General features: G+C 56.8%; 1 protein-coding gene across 2 annotated transcripts in view; it reads left to right on the top strand.

The window, feature by feature from the left end:
* The window catches only part of TRPV4 (transient receptor potential cation channel subfamily V member 4), a 35,700-nt gene extending 27,922 nt beyond the window's left edge, over positions 1 to 7,778 (top strand). For both annotated transcript variants that reach the window (XM_028528804.2, XM_036013791.1), the window contains 4 exons: positions 2,696 to 3,012; positions 4,310 to 4,437; positions 6,503 to 6,624; positions 7,084 to 7,778. In XM_028528804.2, the coding sequence (XP_028384605.1) occupies positions 2,696 to 3,012; positions 4,310 to 4,437; positions 6,503 to 6,624; positions 7,084 to 7,241 (725 nt within the window). In that variant the 3' untranslated portion in view covers positions 7,242 to 7,778. The remainder of the gene's footprint in view (positions 1 to 2,695; positions 3,013 to 4,309; positions 4,438 to 6,502; positions 6,625 to 7,083) is intronic.
* The last annotated feature ends 7,271 nt before the right edge of the window (positions 7,779 to 15,049 follow it).

Genomic DNA, 15,049 nt, shown 5'->3' on the forward strand with positions numbered 1-15,049 from the left:
TTACATATCTTGCCCAAGTTCAAAAGCTAGGGAATGTTAGAACTGGCATTGTTAGCTATCGTTGCAAAAGAAGCCACCCGAACCTAGTGGCTTAAAACAACCACCGTTCATTCACTGCTCACAAGTCCACGGTCACGTGAGTTTTGTGCTGTCCCGGAGCAGGTCTGGCTGACCTTGACAGGCGCTGGTGTCTGCGTTTGGGGGGTGGGTTGGCTGCCGGATCACTGCCTCAGCTGGGGGACTTCGCCCTCTTCCCCGTGGTCCCTCGTCCTCCAGCCGGCTCGTTCAGGCTTGGTCACGTAGTGGTCCGAGGGGTTTGAGAATGTGTTCAAGGTCACTTCCTGGCACAACGTCACGTCTGCCTCACTGTACTGGCCAGAGCAAGTCTCAAGGCCAGCCTTGTTCAGAGGGTGGGGAAGTAAACTAGACTTTTTAAAAAAAATTTTATTTATTTTATTTTTAGAGAGAGGAAGGGAGGAAGAAAGGGAGAGAGACATCACCCCCTCTCGAGCGCCCCCTACTTGGGAACCTGGCCCACAACCCAGGCATGTGCCCTGACTGGGAATCAAACTGGCGACCCTTTGGTTCGCAGGCTGGCGCTCAATCCACTGAGCCACACCGGCCAGGGCTAGACTAGAACTTCTTGATAGGAGGAGCTGCAAAGGCACATTGAAGGGGTGCGGATACGGGGAGAGTGCATTTTAATCATTCATTTATCAGCCCAGGTCTTTTTTTAAAGCTCGATACTGGCTCCTTCCAATGTGCTTTCTCTGTGGTGTCATGATGCCACGTGTCACAGGCCATGGGGGAAGGACCAGGGATGGGGAAACTGACCAAGCCATTGGGCTGGTCCTTAGGGGGTGGGTGATCTGTCATTCAGTGCCCAGCATCCAAAAGGGAGTGGCCAACTCGGGCTTCCCCTGGCCACGTTCGCATCTGAGGAGGTCGGTCCGGGGACCAGTGCCGAAGCAGAAGTCTGATGGTAGTGAGATTTTAGCCTAGATGGGGCCAAGCCCCTGCCTGGGTTATTCTGGGGAATGAGAACTGTCACCTTATCTGGGGAGAGGAGGACAGGGCACAGCTGCCCCCTCCCAGTGATAGGACTTGGAAAATCTAGACAGTGTGTCAGGGGCCCCACATGGTGTGGAATTCAGGTCCAGTCCAGCCCCACTGCTGTCCTGGTTCTGGAAACTGAGGCAGAGGCTTGGGGGCTACAGCAGCACATTCAAGGGCAGCTTGGTCCCAGGCCTTCTCCTGCCACGGGACCCTAGGTCCCTAGTCAGAGGTTGACCTAACACAAACATGACATACGCTCTGGTTCTGCGTATTTTGTGCCCCTGGCAGACATTGCTAGTGGATCACAGAACTGTTTTTCTGATGAGGTCTCAGAATCCTTTTCTTTTTTTTTTTTTTAAAGATTTTATTTATTTATTTTTAGAGAGGGAAGGGAGGGAGGGAGAGAGAGAGAGAGAGAGAGAGAGAGAGAGAGAGAAACATCAATGTGCGGTTGCTGGGGGTTATGGCCTGCAACCCAGGAATGTACCCTGGCTGGGAATCGAACCTGGGACACTTTGGTTCCCAGCCCGCGCTCAGTCCACTGAGCTACGCCAGCCAGGGCTTCTTTTTTTTTTTAAAGTTTTCAAAGAGTTGTCTTTTTTTTTTAAGATTTTATTTATTTATTTTTAGAGAGGGAAGGGAGGGAGATAGAGAGAGAGAGAAACATCAATGTGCGGTTGCTGGGGGTCATGGCCTGCAACCCAGGCATGTACCCTGGCTGGGAATCGAACCTGTGACACTTTGGTTCGCAGCCCGCGCTCAATCCACTGAGCTACGCCAGCCAGGGCCTCAGGATCCTTTTCAATACACATTTCGGCAGCTGCTACAGAACCGAATAGTGTTAGCATACAAGTAGAACCCTTATTACTGTAACCCTAGGTTGAAGGCGCTCTGACCTTCTGTGCCGTACAGTCTGAAGGGGCTGGGCCTCCTTGTGCTCTCCGCCCTGGACGGTGTAGGGGCAGGTGCTGCCGCTAAACTGTGTTGAAAAGGGCTCCGAAGCTCTGTCTGGGCTCAGAGGGGAGGGACCAGCACCACGGTCAGTGGAGAGGTCTGGAAGGGGTAAGGGCCTCAGCGTGCACGGCTTCTGGGCCAGTCGGGACTGGGCCCTGGTTTCCACTCTTCCTCTGGGAGCTGGTGCAGGCCAGCAAACAGCACCAGGAGAGGGAGTCCGCCCAGGAAGGCTGGCGTTCCAGGCTCCTAAGACCTCAAGAGACGGTAGCTGGCTCAGGGCTTCTCAGCCTCGGCGCTGTGCACATCTGGGGCTGTCCTGTGCGTGGTGGGATGCATAGTGGCATCTGCCGAGTGGCTGCCGGTAGTGCTCCCCTCCGGTTGTGACAACCAAACGTGTCTCATGACATTGCCAGGTGTCCTCCGGGGGAAAAATTGGCCCAGATTGAGAACCACCTGATTAGGTCCTGGGAACCTTTTCCTTGTTAGCAAAGGTTTGTGGGAAGAGCAATGCTTTGGATTCAGGAAGAAGACCCAGGTTCGACCCTTGGCTTGGCTTACCTGCTGGGTAACCTGGGGCCGGCGCGGGGTCTCCTGGCCCTGAGCCTCAGCTTTTCCCTCCATCAAATGGGGGCGATTCCCCCCACCTCTCAGCTTGCATCTCACACTCAGTGAATGTCTCCCACAGCCCTCGTGTCCCTGCTGAACCCATGCGCCAACATGAGGGTGTGCAACGAGGACCACACCAACTGCACGGCGCCGACGTACCCCTCCTGCCGAGACAGCGACACCTTCAGCACCTTCCTGCTGGACCTCTTCAAGCTGACCATTGGCATGGGCGACCTGGAGATGCTGGGCAGCACCAAATACCCCGTGGTGTTCATCATCCTGCTGGTCACCTACATCATCCTCACCTTCGTGCTGCTCCTCAACATGCTCATCGCCCTCATGGGCGAGACGGTGGGCCAGGTCTCCAAGGAGAGCAAGCACATCTGGAAGCTGCAGGTGAGGCCCAGGACACCCGTCCCCACCCCACCAGCCACTCTGCTCCGTGCTCAACGGGGAGCTCTGACCTGCCACACTTCCTCAGCCTTCTGCCCTGGGCAAGCCACACCGTCTCCTGCCTCCACTTTCCTGCTTGTAAAATGGGTGTCCAAGGCAGCTGCCTGCTTCCCGGAGCCACCGACTGTGCTTCCAGTGGCTTCTTGCCTGCCCACCAGCAATGGTCTCAGATCCGCCTTGTGGCCCAGTTCTTGAGACATAGTCGACCTCCCCTGGCACCACGGAGTGACCTCTGTGGGCACAGGGAATGCACAGAGGGTGTCAGCGGGCCAGCAGGGGTCTACACTGAGCCCCGGGCGCACTCAGTCATGCAGAAGACAACACGGATGCAGCCTCATTGGCACGGGAGTGGGGGCGGGGCTGCTGCTCAGCTGCCCAGAGGTTTCTGTGCAATCCTAGGGAGCAGAGGCCCTGGGGGCCCAGCCTGCCTGGGCCTCGCACAGCTCAGGAAGCTGGGTTTCCACCATAAAGAGGGGCTTTCCAAGGCCGGGGCATGCGGTGCCCACTTTTACCTCGACTTGGTGCATTTCAAGGACAGGGGGCAGTGAGAGAAAGAAACCCCAAGGCCACCCCCCACCCCAGTATGGCCTCCAGGAAGCGTGCAGACTGCTCCAAAACTCCATCCCTTCCTTTCGCTTCCCTGGCTTCAGCTCCCCTGCTGGGTGTGAGTCCCCTGATGCACGCGGGCAGCCTGGGGACTGGGTGTGACCAGCAAAGACTGATTTTTTTCCTATTTGACCAGCAAAGATTTATTTTTTACCTGTATCATCGTAGTTTTTAAAATTTAATGCAACATTTTTAAATTGAGAGAATTCCTATAAAAATCCAGGTTTCTGGCTTTTCTGGAAAAGTTGGGTGGTGGGGGAAAATGGAAAAAAAAAAAGAAAAGTTGGAAGCCTGGTGAGGCGGGCCCACACTCGGAGACCTGGCCCTGCTCCGGTGTGTGGCGGGCGGGTGCTGACGCTGAGCGGCGGCTGCTGTGGGGAGTCACGGGGCTGGGGCTGGGGCTGGGGCTTGGGCTTGGGCTGCCGCCTTTCTCACCGGATCCTGCTTCGCGAGCTCATTCTGCAGGGCCCCTGGGTGGGTATTGGCGTTTTCTGGGTCAGTAGGAGCTAGGAAGCCTATTTCTCTGCCACCCCTCCTCCTCCCGCCGGCCCGTCGCGTCCTTTCTGCCGCTAGGGCAGTGGGCGCGGCCTAGGGAGGCTCACCCCAGGCCTGCCCCGCCCCCCACCCCCCACAGTGGGCCACCACCATCCTGGACATCGAGCGCTCCTTCCCCGTGTTCCTGAGGAAGGCCTTCCGCTCCGGCGAAATGGTGACGGTGGGCAAGAGCTCCGACGGGACCCCGGACCGCAGGTGGTGTTTCAGGTGAGGCAGGTGGGCGGGGCGGAACCTTCCCGCCGGATGGGGCCTTTCTCCCCACGGCAGCTTCTCCAGCCGCTGGGGTCCTGATGGTCCCGGCCGAGGGTCAGTTCTACTGGCCGATCTCGGGCCGGTGGTTCACTTCTCAGCCTCGGTTTCTCCCCTGTGCAATGGGGGCCGTGACCGCACCACCCCCAGGCCCGCTGTGCGGATTGGACAGGTTAGGGCTGGAGACAGCGCCCAGGGCACCTCCGCGGGGCACCCACAGGGCCCGGGTGTGACTGCTCCGCTGCCCCTCACTGCTTGGAAGCAGAGACTGGGAGGCGGGTTCATCTCAGGGCATCAGGCTCTACTGATAAAACAATGGGGCTGGCCGAGGGTGGCTGAAAGAGAAAAAAGGAGGGGTCAGCCGCTTCCAGGCTTCCAGGGCTGGGATGTTCCCCAGAGGCACAGGGAAAGCCAGCTTCCTAGGGGAGCCCCGGGCCAGTCTTTTCTCGAAAGCCGAACGGTTCTTTGCACAGTGGCGGACAGCACAGCGGTCGGTCATGCCTGGAGTCAGGAAAATGCAGTTCCCTCACCTGACAAGTGGGGGCGATAGTAGCACGCAGCGCACAGGCCCGCTGGTGGATCCTGGTTACCTTGAACCCCAAATTCAAATTCTGGCCAACTGACCAGCTCTGGGACCTCGGGCAGTTTAACCAGCCTCGTTCCCTCATCTGTCAACTGGGAACAGCGAAGGCGTCTTCCTCGCTGAGTCCAGACACAGAGCGATTGCTCAAGAAGTGGAGGTTGAATGAAAATAACAAACATCATTTTAAAAAGGAAACATGAGCCCTGGCTGGCGTAGCTCAGCGGATTGAGCGCGGACTGGGAACCAAAGTGTCCCAGGTTCGATTCCCAGCCAGGGTACATGCCTGGGTTGCAGGCCATAACCCCCAGCAACCTCACATTGACGTTTCTCTCTCTCTCTATCTCCCTCCCTTCCCCTCTAAAAATAAATAAATAAAATCTTAAAAAAAAAAAAAAAAAAGGAAACGTGACATTGAGCCAGTTTGGGCATAAGGGGCTGTAACCTGACTTTCCGAGGGTGTCCCAAAGATAAGGAGTAAGAGGGTGCAGGTGAGTGGGTGAGCCTAAACCGGGACACCTGTGCAACGGGACACTGCTCAGCCGTGGAAAGGAAGGGCGTTCGGCACACGCTGCCATGTGGACCGACCTCCCAGTCATCTGCTGAGTGAACGCAGCCGGCCCCAGAAGGCCGCACACTCTGTGTGGTTCCACTTCTGTGGAATGTCCAGAGCAGGGGGCTTCGTAGAGACGAGAGCAGGGCAGAGGTGACCAGGGGCTAGCAGAGGAGGCAGCTGGCCACAGAGTTTCCGTTTGGGGTGATAAAAAAGTTCTGGAATTAAAGCCCTGGCTGGCATAGCTCAGTGGATTGAGCGTGGGCTGGGAACCAAATTGTCCCAGGTTCGATTCCCAGCCAGGGTACATGCCTGGGTTGCAGGCCATAACCCCCAGCAACCACACATTGATGTTTCTCTCTCTCTCTCTCTCCCTTCCCTCTCTAAAAATAAATAAAATCTTTAAAAAAAAAGTTCTGGAATTAGAGGGTGGTGATGGTTGTGCAACCTTGGGAATATATTTAAGGCACTGAATTGCATACTTAAAAATGGTTAAAATGGCCTGGCTGGCGTAGCTCAGTGGATTGAGTGCGGGCTGCGAACCAAAGTGTCCCAGGTTCGATTCCCAGCCAGGGTACATTCCTGGGTTGCAGGCCATGGCCCCCAGCAACCGCGCATTGATGTTTCTCTCCCTTTCTCCCTCCCTTCCTTCTCTAAAAATAAATAAATAAAATCTTTAAAATTTTTTTTCTTTAACTGGAGACTAGACTGGATCCAGAATTTGAAAAAAAAAATGGTTAAAACGGCAACTGTTACGTATATTTTGCCAGAATAAAAATAAGCAGGCGGGTGTGCAGGGAGGTGGGTGTGCAGGGAGGCCTCCTGGGGCTGCGGGGGGGTACCGCCTTGGCGGGGGCTCCCCTGACCTCGCTCTGCTGTGGCCCTGCCAGGGTGGACGAGGTGAACTGGTCTCACTGGAACCAGAACCTGGGCATCATCAACGAGGACCCGGGCAAGAACGAGAGCTACCAGTATTACGGCTTCTCGCACACCATGGGCCGCCTTCGCAGGGGTGAGTGAAAGGGCTGGGGGCGTGAGGGGGGCGGGCTCAAGGGCGCAGAGCAGGAGCCCTGGGCCATTCTCATCACAGATGGGCTCTGAGCGGCCCTGTCCCTGCCTGAGACTCAGTATTCCCGTCTGTGGAATGGGAGGGTCAGATAACTGTCCGCTGAGTGTCCCTTGTGAGTGCCCAGGGGACCTCACTTCCATGGCACTGAGGGCCAGAGACGCCGTGGGAAGGACATGGGCGCTCGGGCACTGGTACCTGGCTCGAATTCTGACTGTCTCCTTTACTCCTGTGTGCTCCTGGGCAAGCACCTTGACCTCTCTGAGCCCCAGTCCCCACCTCCGTGCAATGGGAATAATAAGACCTCCCCCCTTAGATCACTGTGGCGCGCCTGGAGCCCAGTAGGCGCTGCACGTACGCACCTGCCCTCCCCGCCACCCCTCACTCCAGCCGTGCTCTCTGCAGACCGCTGGTCCTCCGTGGTGCCGCGCGTGGTGGAACTGAACAAGAACTCGAACCCAGACGAGGTGGTGGTGCCTCTGGACAACATGGGGAACCCCAGCTGTGATGGCCGCAAGCAGAGCTACCCCCCCAAGTGGAGGACTGATGACGCCCCCCTCTAGGGGCTGCAGGCAGGGGCGCGGTCTCCCGCCTGCAGCCCAGCCCCCTTCCTTCCACCTGCCCATTTCTGGTCCACCCTCATTTCAGCCTCACGGTCTGCTCCGTGGACCCCCAGAGGCGAGGGCCAGGCGGAGATGCCGGGCTGGCCCTAGGACCCTCTGGTCGCCGGGCTCCTGCCCCCAGCTCTGCCTCCCTACCTGGCACGGGGCTCCTGGCTGCCTGTCTCACTCCCATGGAGTCACAGGAGCCAAAGGCAAGGACTATCCGCCCACAGGGGCTCCCGCTGCCTCCCTGTTATTTATTTGCTCTGCTCAGGAAAGCAACATGGCCCCTGTCCTCAACGGAACCTGGCAGTGGCCTCAGGACCCCGGCCCAGGTGCAATGCCAGCCAAGCCCCCGGCCCCACCCTGCACCCAGCACCACGTGCTGCCACTGGGTGGCCTTGCTGAGGGCCGGGACCTCCGGGTGGGCTGCCCCTTCTGTGCATTCTGTAGAGGGTCTGGGGTTTGTTGGTGCTCAGTAAATGTTCATTCACTGATGGTGGCCATGGTGCGGATGGCGGTGGGGGGAGTGGTGCCAGGCACGGGATGACAGCGGGGACAGGGAGAGCTCAGAAATCCTGGGGGGGTACGGTGTGGGATGAGGGTGGTTGTAGCGACCCAGGTGGTTAAGGGGGTGGCTGGGGGCTGCACAGGAGGTGGTGGTGGCGGTGGCCTGAGAGATGGGGGTGACTGGCGGGGTGATGTAGAGGTGGAGGTGCCGGGAACGGGAGGAGAGTCATGCTGCATGGGGGGGTTAGGTTGATGGGGGTAATCATGCTGCTTGGGGAGCAGTAATTACTGAGTCACGCTGGGGCAGGAGGAGAGCAATGCCAGTGGAGATGGCGAGGATTCCTGCTGGCTGAGGGGTAAGGGTGCTGGTGGGGGGAGCATGGTGCTCACTGGAGCGAGGGATGCTGGTTGGGGGGTCGTGAGGTACTGGGGGTGGGTAAGAGCTGCTGAGCAGGGGTGGAGGTGACCGCTGTGGAGACAGGTGAGCCATCAGGTGTCAGCAGCAGGGTGATGGTGAGGACGAGGTGGCCGTAGGACGGTGGTGGTGCCTGGGGAGGAGGGAGTGCCCGGGCGTCTGGGGTACAGATGGGTCCCCCCACTTCTCTCACCATCAGGGCTGAGCCTGTGAGTTGGAGCTGAAGGCTGACCTGCTCCCCTCCCACACCCCGCCCTGCGGCCACGCCCCCTCCACTCCCACATTGCCCGGTGGCCTGCAGCTGGCTGCAGTGTCCCTGTGACCTCCCCAGTTCCCTGGTCTGGCTCAGGGCTGGGGTCTTGGTCCCCTCCGAAGCTTCAGCTGAGAAGACCATGAGTCTCAGGACCTGGCCAGGGGCAGCTGCACAGGGCATGGGGTCTGCACCGTCTGTCCAAATCTTGGCAATGGGTCCCTCCGCCTCTCTGGGCCTCCATGTCCCCATCCGTCAGAAGGAGGAGAATCAATGATGGGAAGGATGGGAGTCCATTTGAGAAGAAAGGGGGGCTGACTGTGTCACCACCAAGAGTGGCGGGGGGACTCCTGCTTTCCCAGGTTCCCTTCTCTCCATCTCCTTCTGTGTTGCCTTCCAGGGCTGCGGGTTCTCGCAGTCCAAGGGTGGCCCAGCTCTGCACAGGCCTGCCTGCTTCCTCATTCCGACCAGACACATGGAGGGAGGGGTCCTCACCCCACATTCTCCAGGGGGTGGGGGTTGTCCTAACAGCCATTCTGATGTGACGGGCTTGGGCCACGTCCTGTGTGAGCCAATCCCACGGCCAGGGGATGGGAGGCCCTTCCTGGCTGAGCCACGCCTTCCAGGGAGCTGTGGGTAGACTGTAAACTCCAAGCCTCAGTTTCCTCCTCTGTAAAAGGGGCACAGCCTTTGTGAAGATCTAGTGATTCCCTGTGTTTTAAAGAAGAGAGGATTGTGGTGTGGTTTGCATACAGTTACATGTTTGGGGCAGCAAGTAATGGAAAATTTACACTGGCCTAAAGGGAAAGGAGTATTTATCGTCTCAGCAGGAAGTCTTGAGGGAGGGAGGGTGTGCAGCCTCCTGGGAGCAGGAAGGGTTCTGCCTGTCACTCCATTGTCAGGCACTGTGATAGGCCCCGCCCACCCAAGTGTGCTGAAGGTTTCTCATTGGCTCCCTTCAAGGACGCAGGATGTCACTGCTGTTCCAGGCATCAGACCCGGATTCAGCCACTTCCAGAGGAAGGAAGAGGACCGATGATTCTATGTCTCCTTTTATGAGGGTGGAACCTTCTCCCCAGTCCCCCAGCTGACCCCCCCATTGTGACATCAGCCAGGTGTGGGTCACATGTCCCGTGCTCCAGCCAATCAGCAGGCAGGAAGCCATGGGTGGCCTAGAGAAGCAGAGGGCACTATGGAAATAGGTGGTTTCCCTGGCCAGGTCTGGGGTTCTGTGGGAAAGGAGAATGGAAGAATCACTTATCACCTGGGTAACGAGTAGCATCTGCTACAGTTGCCCCTCCTCCATGCCATCTTTCCAGTGGGGGCCAATACAGTTGCCGAGGATGGCTGTGGTTCATTCTGGGGCCGTAGCAAGGTCAGTTCTCTAGGGGGTTATGGGATGGGCCTGCCGGCAGAATCAAGGCGCCTCTCTGGCTCTAACCTCGAAGGGGCTCCGTGACTGACCGAGGCGAAGACTTTATTCGCTCGTTTTAAAAAAATAATTAAATAATGGTTGGCTATGAATTTTCCTCTGAGTACATTTTTACCTAAACGGGTGGTAACTTTTTCAACTGTGACTTTCTAAATATTTGGTGGTCTGAGTGTTGATTCTCTATCACTTAAAAGCTGATTCGGGGCCATTTACAGTGTTTTCAAGTCGTCGAGGTTCCGGTTCGGTCCAGGAAGGTCTTCAAGAGGACCTTTCCCGGCGTCCTCCGCAGCATGGGACACGCGCTGGTGGCGGGCGGGTGGCAGCGTTTCCAGGGGGTATGCTGGGTGCAGAGGCACTTGGAGGGAAGCACACTCCCTTTTCAGTTCTCTGCCCTCCTGGTGATGACGGAGTCTCCGTTGGATGCCTCTGTGTGGTCAGTGCCGTCCCCACACCTGCTCATCTCTCTCTCTAATAGAGGAAAGCTTGGGGTTCGGCACCCCTGAAAGGTGGAGTTAGAGCCAGGGATGGCGTTAGCTTCCCCGAGACCCCAGGGTCCAGGACGGGGGAGGAGAGTTGGCAGGTTGGCACCTGGGCCAGCGGCCCCAGTGCCTGATGCTTCGCTTCGTCCACACCTTTGCAGTGTCACTGTAGGGTGTCCCCCTGCTGTGAGCAAAGCATAATTGCCCACCCCTGGGCTTGGCCATGTCACTTATTTTTAATATTTTCTTTTTTTAGAGAGAGCGAAAGGGAAAGAGAAAGAGAGGGAGAGAAACATCAATGTGTGGTTGCCTCTTGTGCACCCCCTACTGGGGACTTGGCCAGCAACCCAGGCATGTGCCCTGACTTGGAATCAAACTGGCCACCCTTTGGTTTGCAGTCTGTGCTCAATCCACTGAATTACACCAGCCAGGGCCATATGACTTGTTTTTAACCAATGGGATGTTAGCAGACATGCCTAGCCCCGCCCCCCAAAGGAGGACAAGAGCTACTTGGCTCTATCTCCCAGGCAGGCCTAGCTGAGGTCAGAGGAAGCCCACAGATGTGTGAGAAACAACTGGTTTTGTCTGCCACTGAGTTTCTGTGTTTTTTTAAAAGAAGTGAAGGCATCAATTTTGTGGTAATAATGGATACAGGCTCTAGAGAAACAGTAAACAGAACTCGGGCAGGCCAAAAATTGAATGTCTGCTGCCCTCCATGTTGGGGACCAAGAGACTGAGACGCAGAGAAGTGAAAATTCTTACTCTGGACACCTGGCTGACAAGTGGTGGGGGTGGGATTTGAACCCAGGCTTTCTGTCCTGAGAGTCCATCCTGGAAAGAGAACACTGACCCCCGAGGGGTGAGAAGGGATGAGGCCAGGTCGCTTGTGTGATAAGGACCCCAGCTGCCGCCACCCCTTTTGTTGAGCTGGAGACTCAGCCCCCATTCCAAACCCACTCCCTTTGAACCTGCCCCTAACTTTGTTCCAGCAAGCGAGCGTTTCTTGTTATGTGCGTGCCTGTGTATTTCATAATGATAAAGCACTTGTGTGTCATATTTGACAAGAGGGCTTTTTTCATCCCAAGTTTAAAGCACTACTGGGAAATAATTAGCACTACCAGCGTCAAAAACAATGGGGCCCCATCAGAAAAGACAGTCTCAGAAACTCTCGGATCTTAATTGAACAATTACCTCTTATGCCTGTGAATAGTTCATTATTACATGCCCTGTTATTATTAGCTGTTATTATTGTTTTCGATGAATGCTGGGGATTTTTTAAAATCCAGAGCCATTTTTCTGCCACACTGTTCACCTCCCCCACATGCATGCTTCTGACCTCCCCGGATGTCATTGTGGGCGGTGGGTCTCCGCACCTTGCCTGGGCTGCAGGGTATCCTGGTCACTGCAGTTATTTGGATGGGTGCTTACATATTCCAGGCCTCAGTTTGTAGTTATTAGTCGTTGACTCCTCGGTAAAAACATTTGATGAGCATCAAGCACCCCCTACCTTTTACTTTTTAGGGTTCCAAAGTCTTTGGGGACAACAGGGAGATCTTTGTTCGTCCCAAGTGTAGAGACAGAAACCAAAGGGGCTGGCGGTGATGGGAACGGAGGACAGGAGAGGGGGGGCTCTTGGCAGTGGAGACCCAAGCCCCCGGGAAGGGGGCTCAGGCAGTTGGGTCAGGAGAGGCCAGGCTGGGAGTCCTGTGTGCTTGGAGGAACCACAAAAAGGAGCAGGCAGATGAACGTGGGTAAGGTACCTACCAGGTGTGAGGCATTCCTATCCCAGGAGCCATGGGCAAAGCCTATGGGCTGGTGCCGATGCCTGCCCAGAAATCAAGTCCCCTCTTCCCGATTCGCAGCACCTGGGTTTGTGTAGCATTCTCCACTCTGGCGACGCCGTGACTATTGCCTTTACTGGGTGTTGGTAGAACAATAACCGCGTGAATCGGTTCTGACCCGTGAGACAAGGGGGAAAAGTCTGAAGGAGGAGGAAATCCGGGACCTGTGGGAAGATGCTGTCTTCTCCTTTGCTGGGTGCTCTCAGGCCTGGATGTGACAGCTGGAGCTGCAGCAGCCATTTTGCGCCCAGGACGGGGCTTGGCAGAACAGGAGAGTGCAGAGGGCATGGGTCCCGGATGACACCCTTGAGCAGCTGAATTAACCAACCCTGGTCTTCTTATGACTGTTTCAGACCATTTTTCTTTCTTTTTTAAAGGTCAGGGTTCCCTATTACTCTGCCCAATTCATGCAGATACAAGAACCAATTTTTATCCCCACTTTATAGATAAAGAAAATGAGACCCAGTGAAGTAAACACATTTGCCTATGGACACACAGCCAGGACATGGGGGAGTCAGGATTTGAACACTCTGTCTTAGGAGGAGAGACTTTCTGGAGGGTGGTAGGATTTTTTTTTAAATGACCGAGTCCTTTCCAAAGCCAACACGGCAATGGGGTGTAGTGGCTTCTGACAGGTGAAGATGGGAGAGTTTGATGGAGATGAGACTCAGACCCAGCTCCCCCAGTCCTGGCTCAGGGGCTTCTCAGTTCCTCAACATACTCTGACATCAGAGAGTTCCGCTTGCCCTCAGTCACCCCACCCTTGGGATGCACCCACTGGATCCTACAGATTTGCCTTTGGCCTCAGCAGAGTGGGGCAGCTGATCCTGACATTGGCCACCAGGGGTCGCTGTAGTCACACCCACGGCCTCTTCGGAGGAAGCCTGAGGAAGCTTCCCCACCAGAGAACTCGTTGAGGAAGAGCTCCCCCAGCTGGGCTCCCCTTTACATGTGCCCTGGGGCTGTAAGACTCAGGAAATGCCCCCCATCCCCATCAACACAGAGACAAGCCGCCCAGATCTGCCTCTGGAGCGCCTATTGCTGTGTGGCAGTAGGCAACTTGCCTCCCCTCTCTGAACCTCACTTTTCTTTTTCCAAATAGGGGTTCTCACCCCCACTTCACCGAAGAGGGCTCCCTCTCTCTCCCCCCGGGGCTGTTTCCCTTCATTTGGGTCTAGTTCGACAGGCGGATGAAGACCACTGAGGATGTGGTGGCCCCAGAGCTGAGGCCCAGCTCCAGGCCGGCCTTGGGTTCCAGCCCTGGCTCTGCTGCAGCCTCCTGCAGCGTCTCTGCGTTGCAGCTGGGGGAACCGGGGAGGCTGGGCGGGAGAGGGGACTCAACAGGTAGGACTCAGGATTCCCTGAGCCCAGTTCGTTCCTTGGGAAGTCGACAGACACAGAAGCTTAGGTGACCGACGAGTTGGGAAACCTGGGGGTGAATGTTGGAAGGATATCCTGCTGCGGGATTCTCAGAGCCTTTGATAGGCTGCGGTGATTTGTGCCGCTCAGGGAGGGAGGGAGCGAGGGAGGGAGGGTCAGAGTCTGTTTCTGAAGCTCGTTTGACCTGGAAACCCACTTTCCAAGGTAGAAATCAGCTGGGCCGAGTGATGAGAGAAATAGCACACCTGACTTTTGGGGCATCTTTGACAGGACAGGCTCCCAGCTGCCCCAGGATGGGACCGCCCACCTCCTGGGCTCCACCCGCCTCAGCTTAGCCTCGCCTTTCCGTTGAGATGCAGCAGCCCCTAGAGGGCGCTCACGAGCCAAAGGCTGCAAGGTGGTGAGGGTCAGTAATGGGACTGGGACCAGTAGGTCCCCCGCCCTCAGGGAGGTGGCCCCTCTCTCACAGGACTCATTTGCCCTGTCATCCTGATTACCTACCACCTGGTGCCATTCCCTTTTCCAGTGCCACCACCCTCCTTTGACAAGTCAAGAATTGAGGCTCAGGCCACCCAGATTGCCCAGGGTTACAAAGGGTGTCTATGGGATAGGAGGCTAGGTGTGTGTGTGTGTGTGTGTGTGTGTTTTGTCATTGTTGTTTGTTTTTGCCTCATCTCCTCCTCCTGCCACTGGACAGGCCAAGCTAGTGATGCCAGTGGTTTAAACAGAAAACTTTTTGTACACTGGATTCGCCCACCGCACTGGCTAGGTTCCACCTTCCAGTGGGCAGGGCAGCGGGCTGGGGGACCCCCTGGGCCCTTTAAGAGAGCCGGGGTGCACAGGTGCCGTGCAGCACAGTGGAACCCGGGTGCCCGTGAAGAGGGCGTGGGCGTGGGTGCAGGCTGAATCCCGGCCGCAGCTGGGAGCTGAGCGGCTCTAGTTTGAAATCACTGCCGGCACGTCAGGGGTCCAACTTGTCTCAGCTTCCCCTTCCCAGAAATGGGGGGAGTGCTCTCAGGCTGGGATGTGAGTCAAGAAAACCCGGAGCCACCCTGGAAAGGTGAGTGTCCCTATGTCAGTGCTCCGATACATTTGCCAAGTGTACTTGCAAGCCCTCCCGCCACCCGGGGCAGCTCTGACGGCTCCCTAAGACGCTGCGGCCTTCTCCTAGCTGTTGCGGCAGTAAGAGGAAGAAACAGTTGACGCTGTGCGCCAGCCATGAGTGGCTGCCCTTATCAGACAGCTCGGTTCTAGGGGGTGGGAGCCCTGGGCGGCTGCATAGATGGAGAGGAGGGGGGTCTTCTGGTGGCCCAGGAGACTCAGAGATGAAGGACGGAGCGCCACCGGGGGTGGGGGCTGGGTGGGATGGCAGGTTCTCCCTCTGCTCCTTCACCCAGGGGTGTGGGACCCAAGGCTGGACCAAGGTCTGGAGCCAAAGGGGCCACCCTTGGGGGCTGGCGGT

This window comes from Phyllostomus discolor, chromosome 13 (genome assembly GCF_004126475.2).
Source record: "Phyllostomus discolor isolate MPI-MPIP mPhyDis1 chromosome 13, mPhyDis1.pri.v3, whole genome shotgun sequence".
Taxonomy (NCBI): domain Eukaryota; kingdom Metazoa; phylum Chordata; class Mammalia; order Chiroptera; family Phyllostomidae; genus Phyllostomus; species Phyllostomus discolor.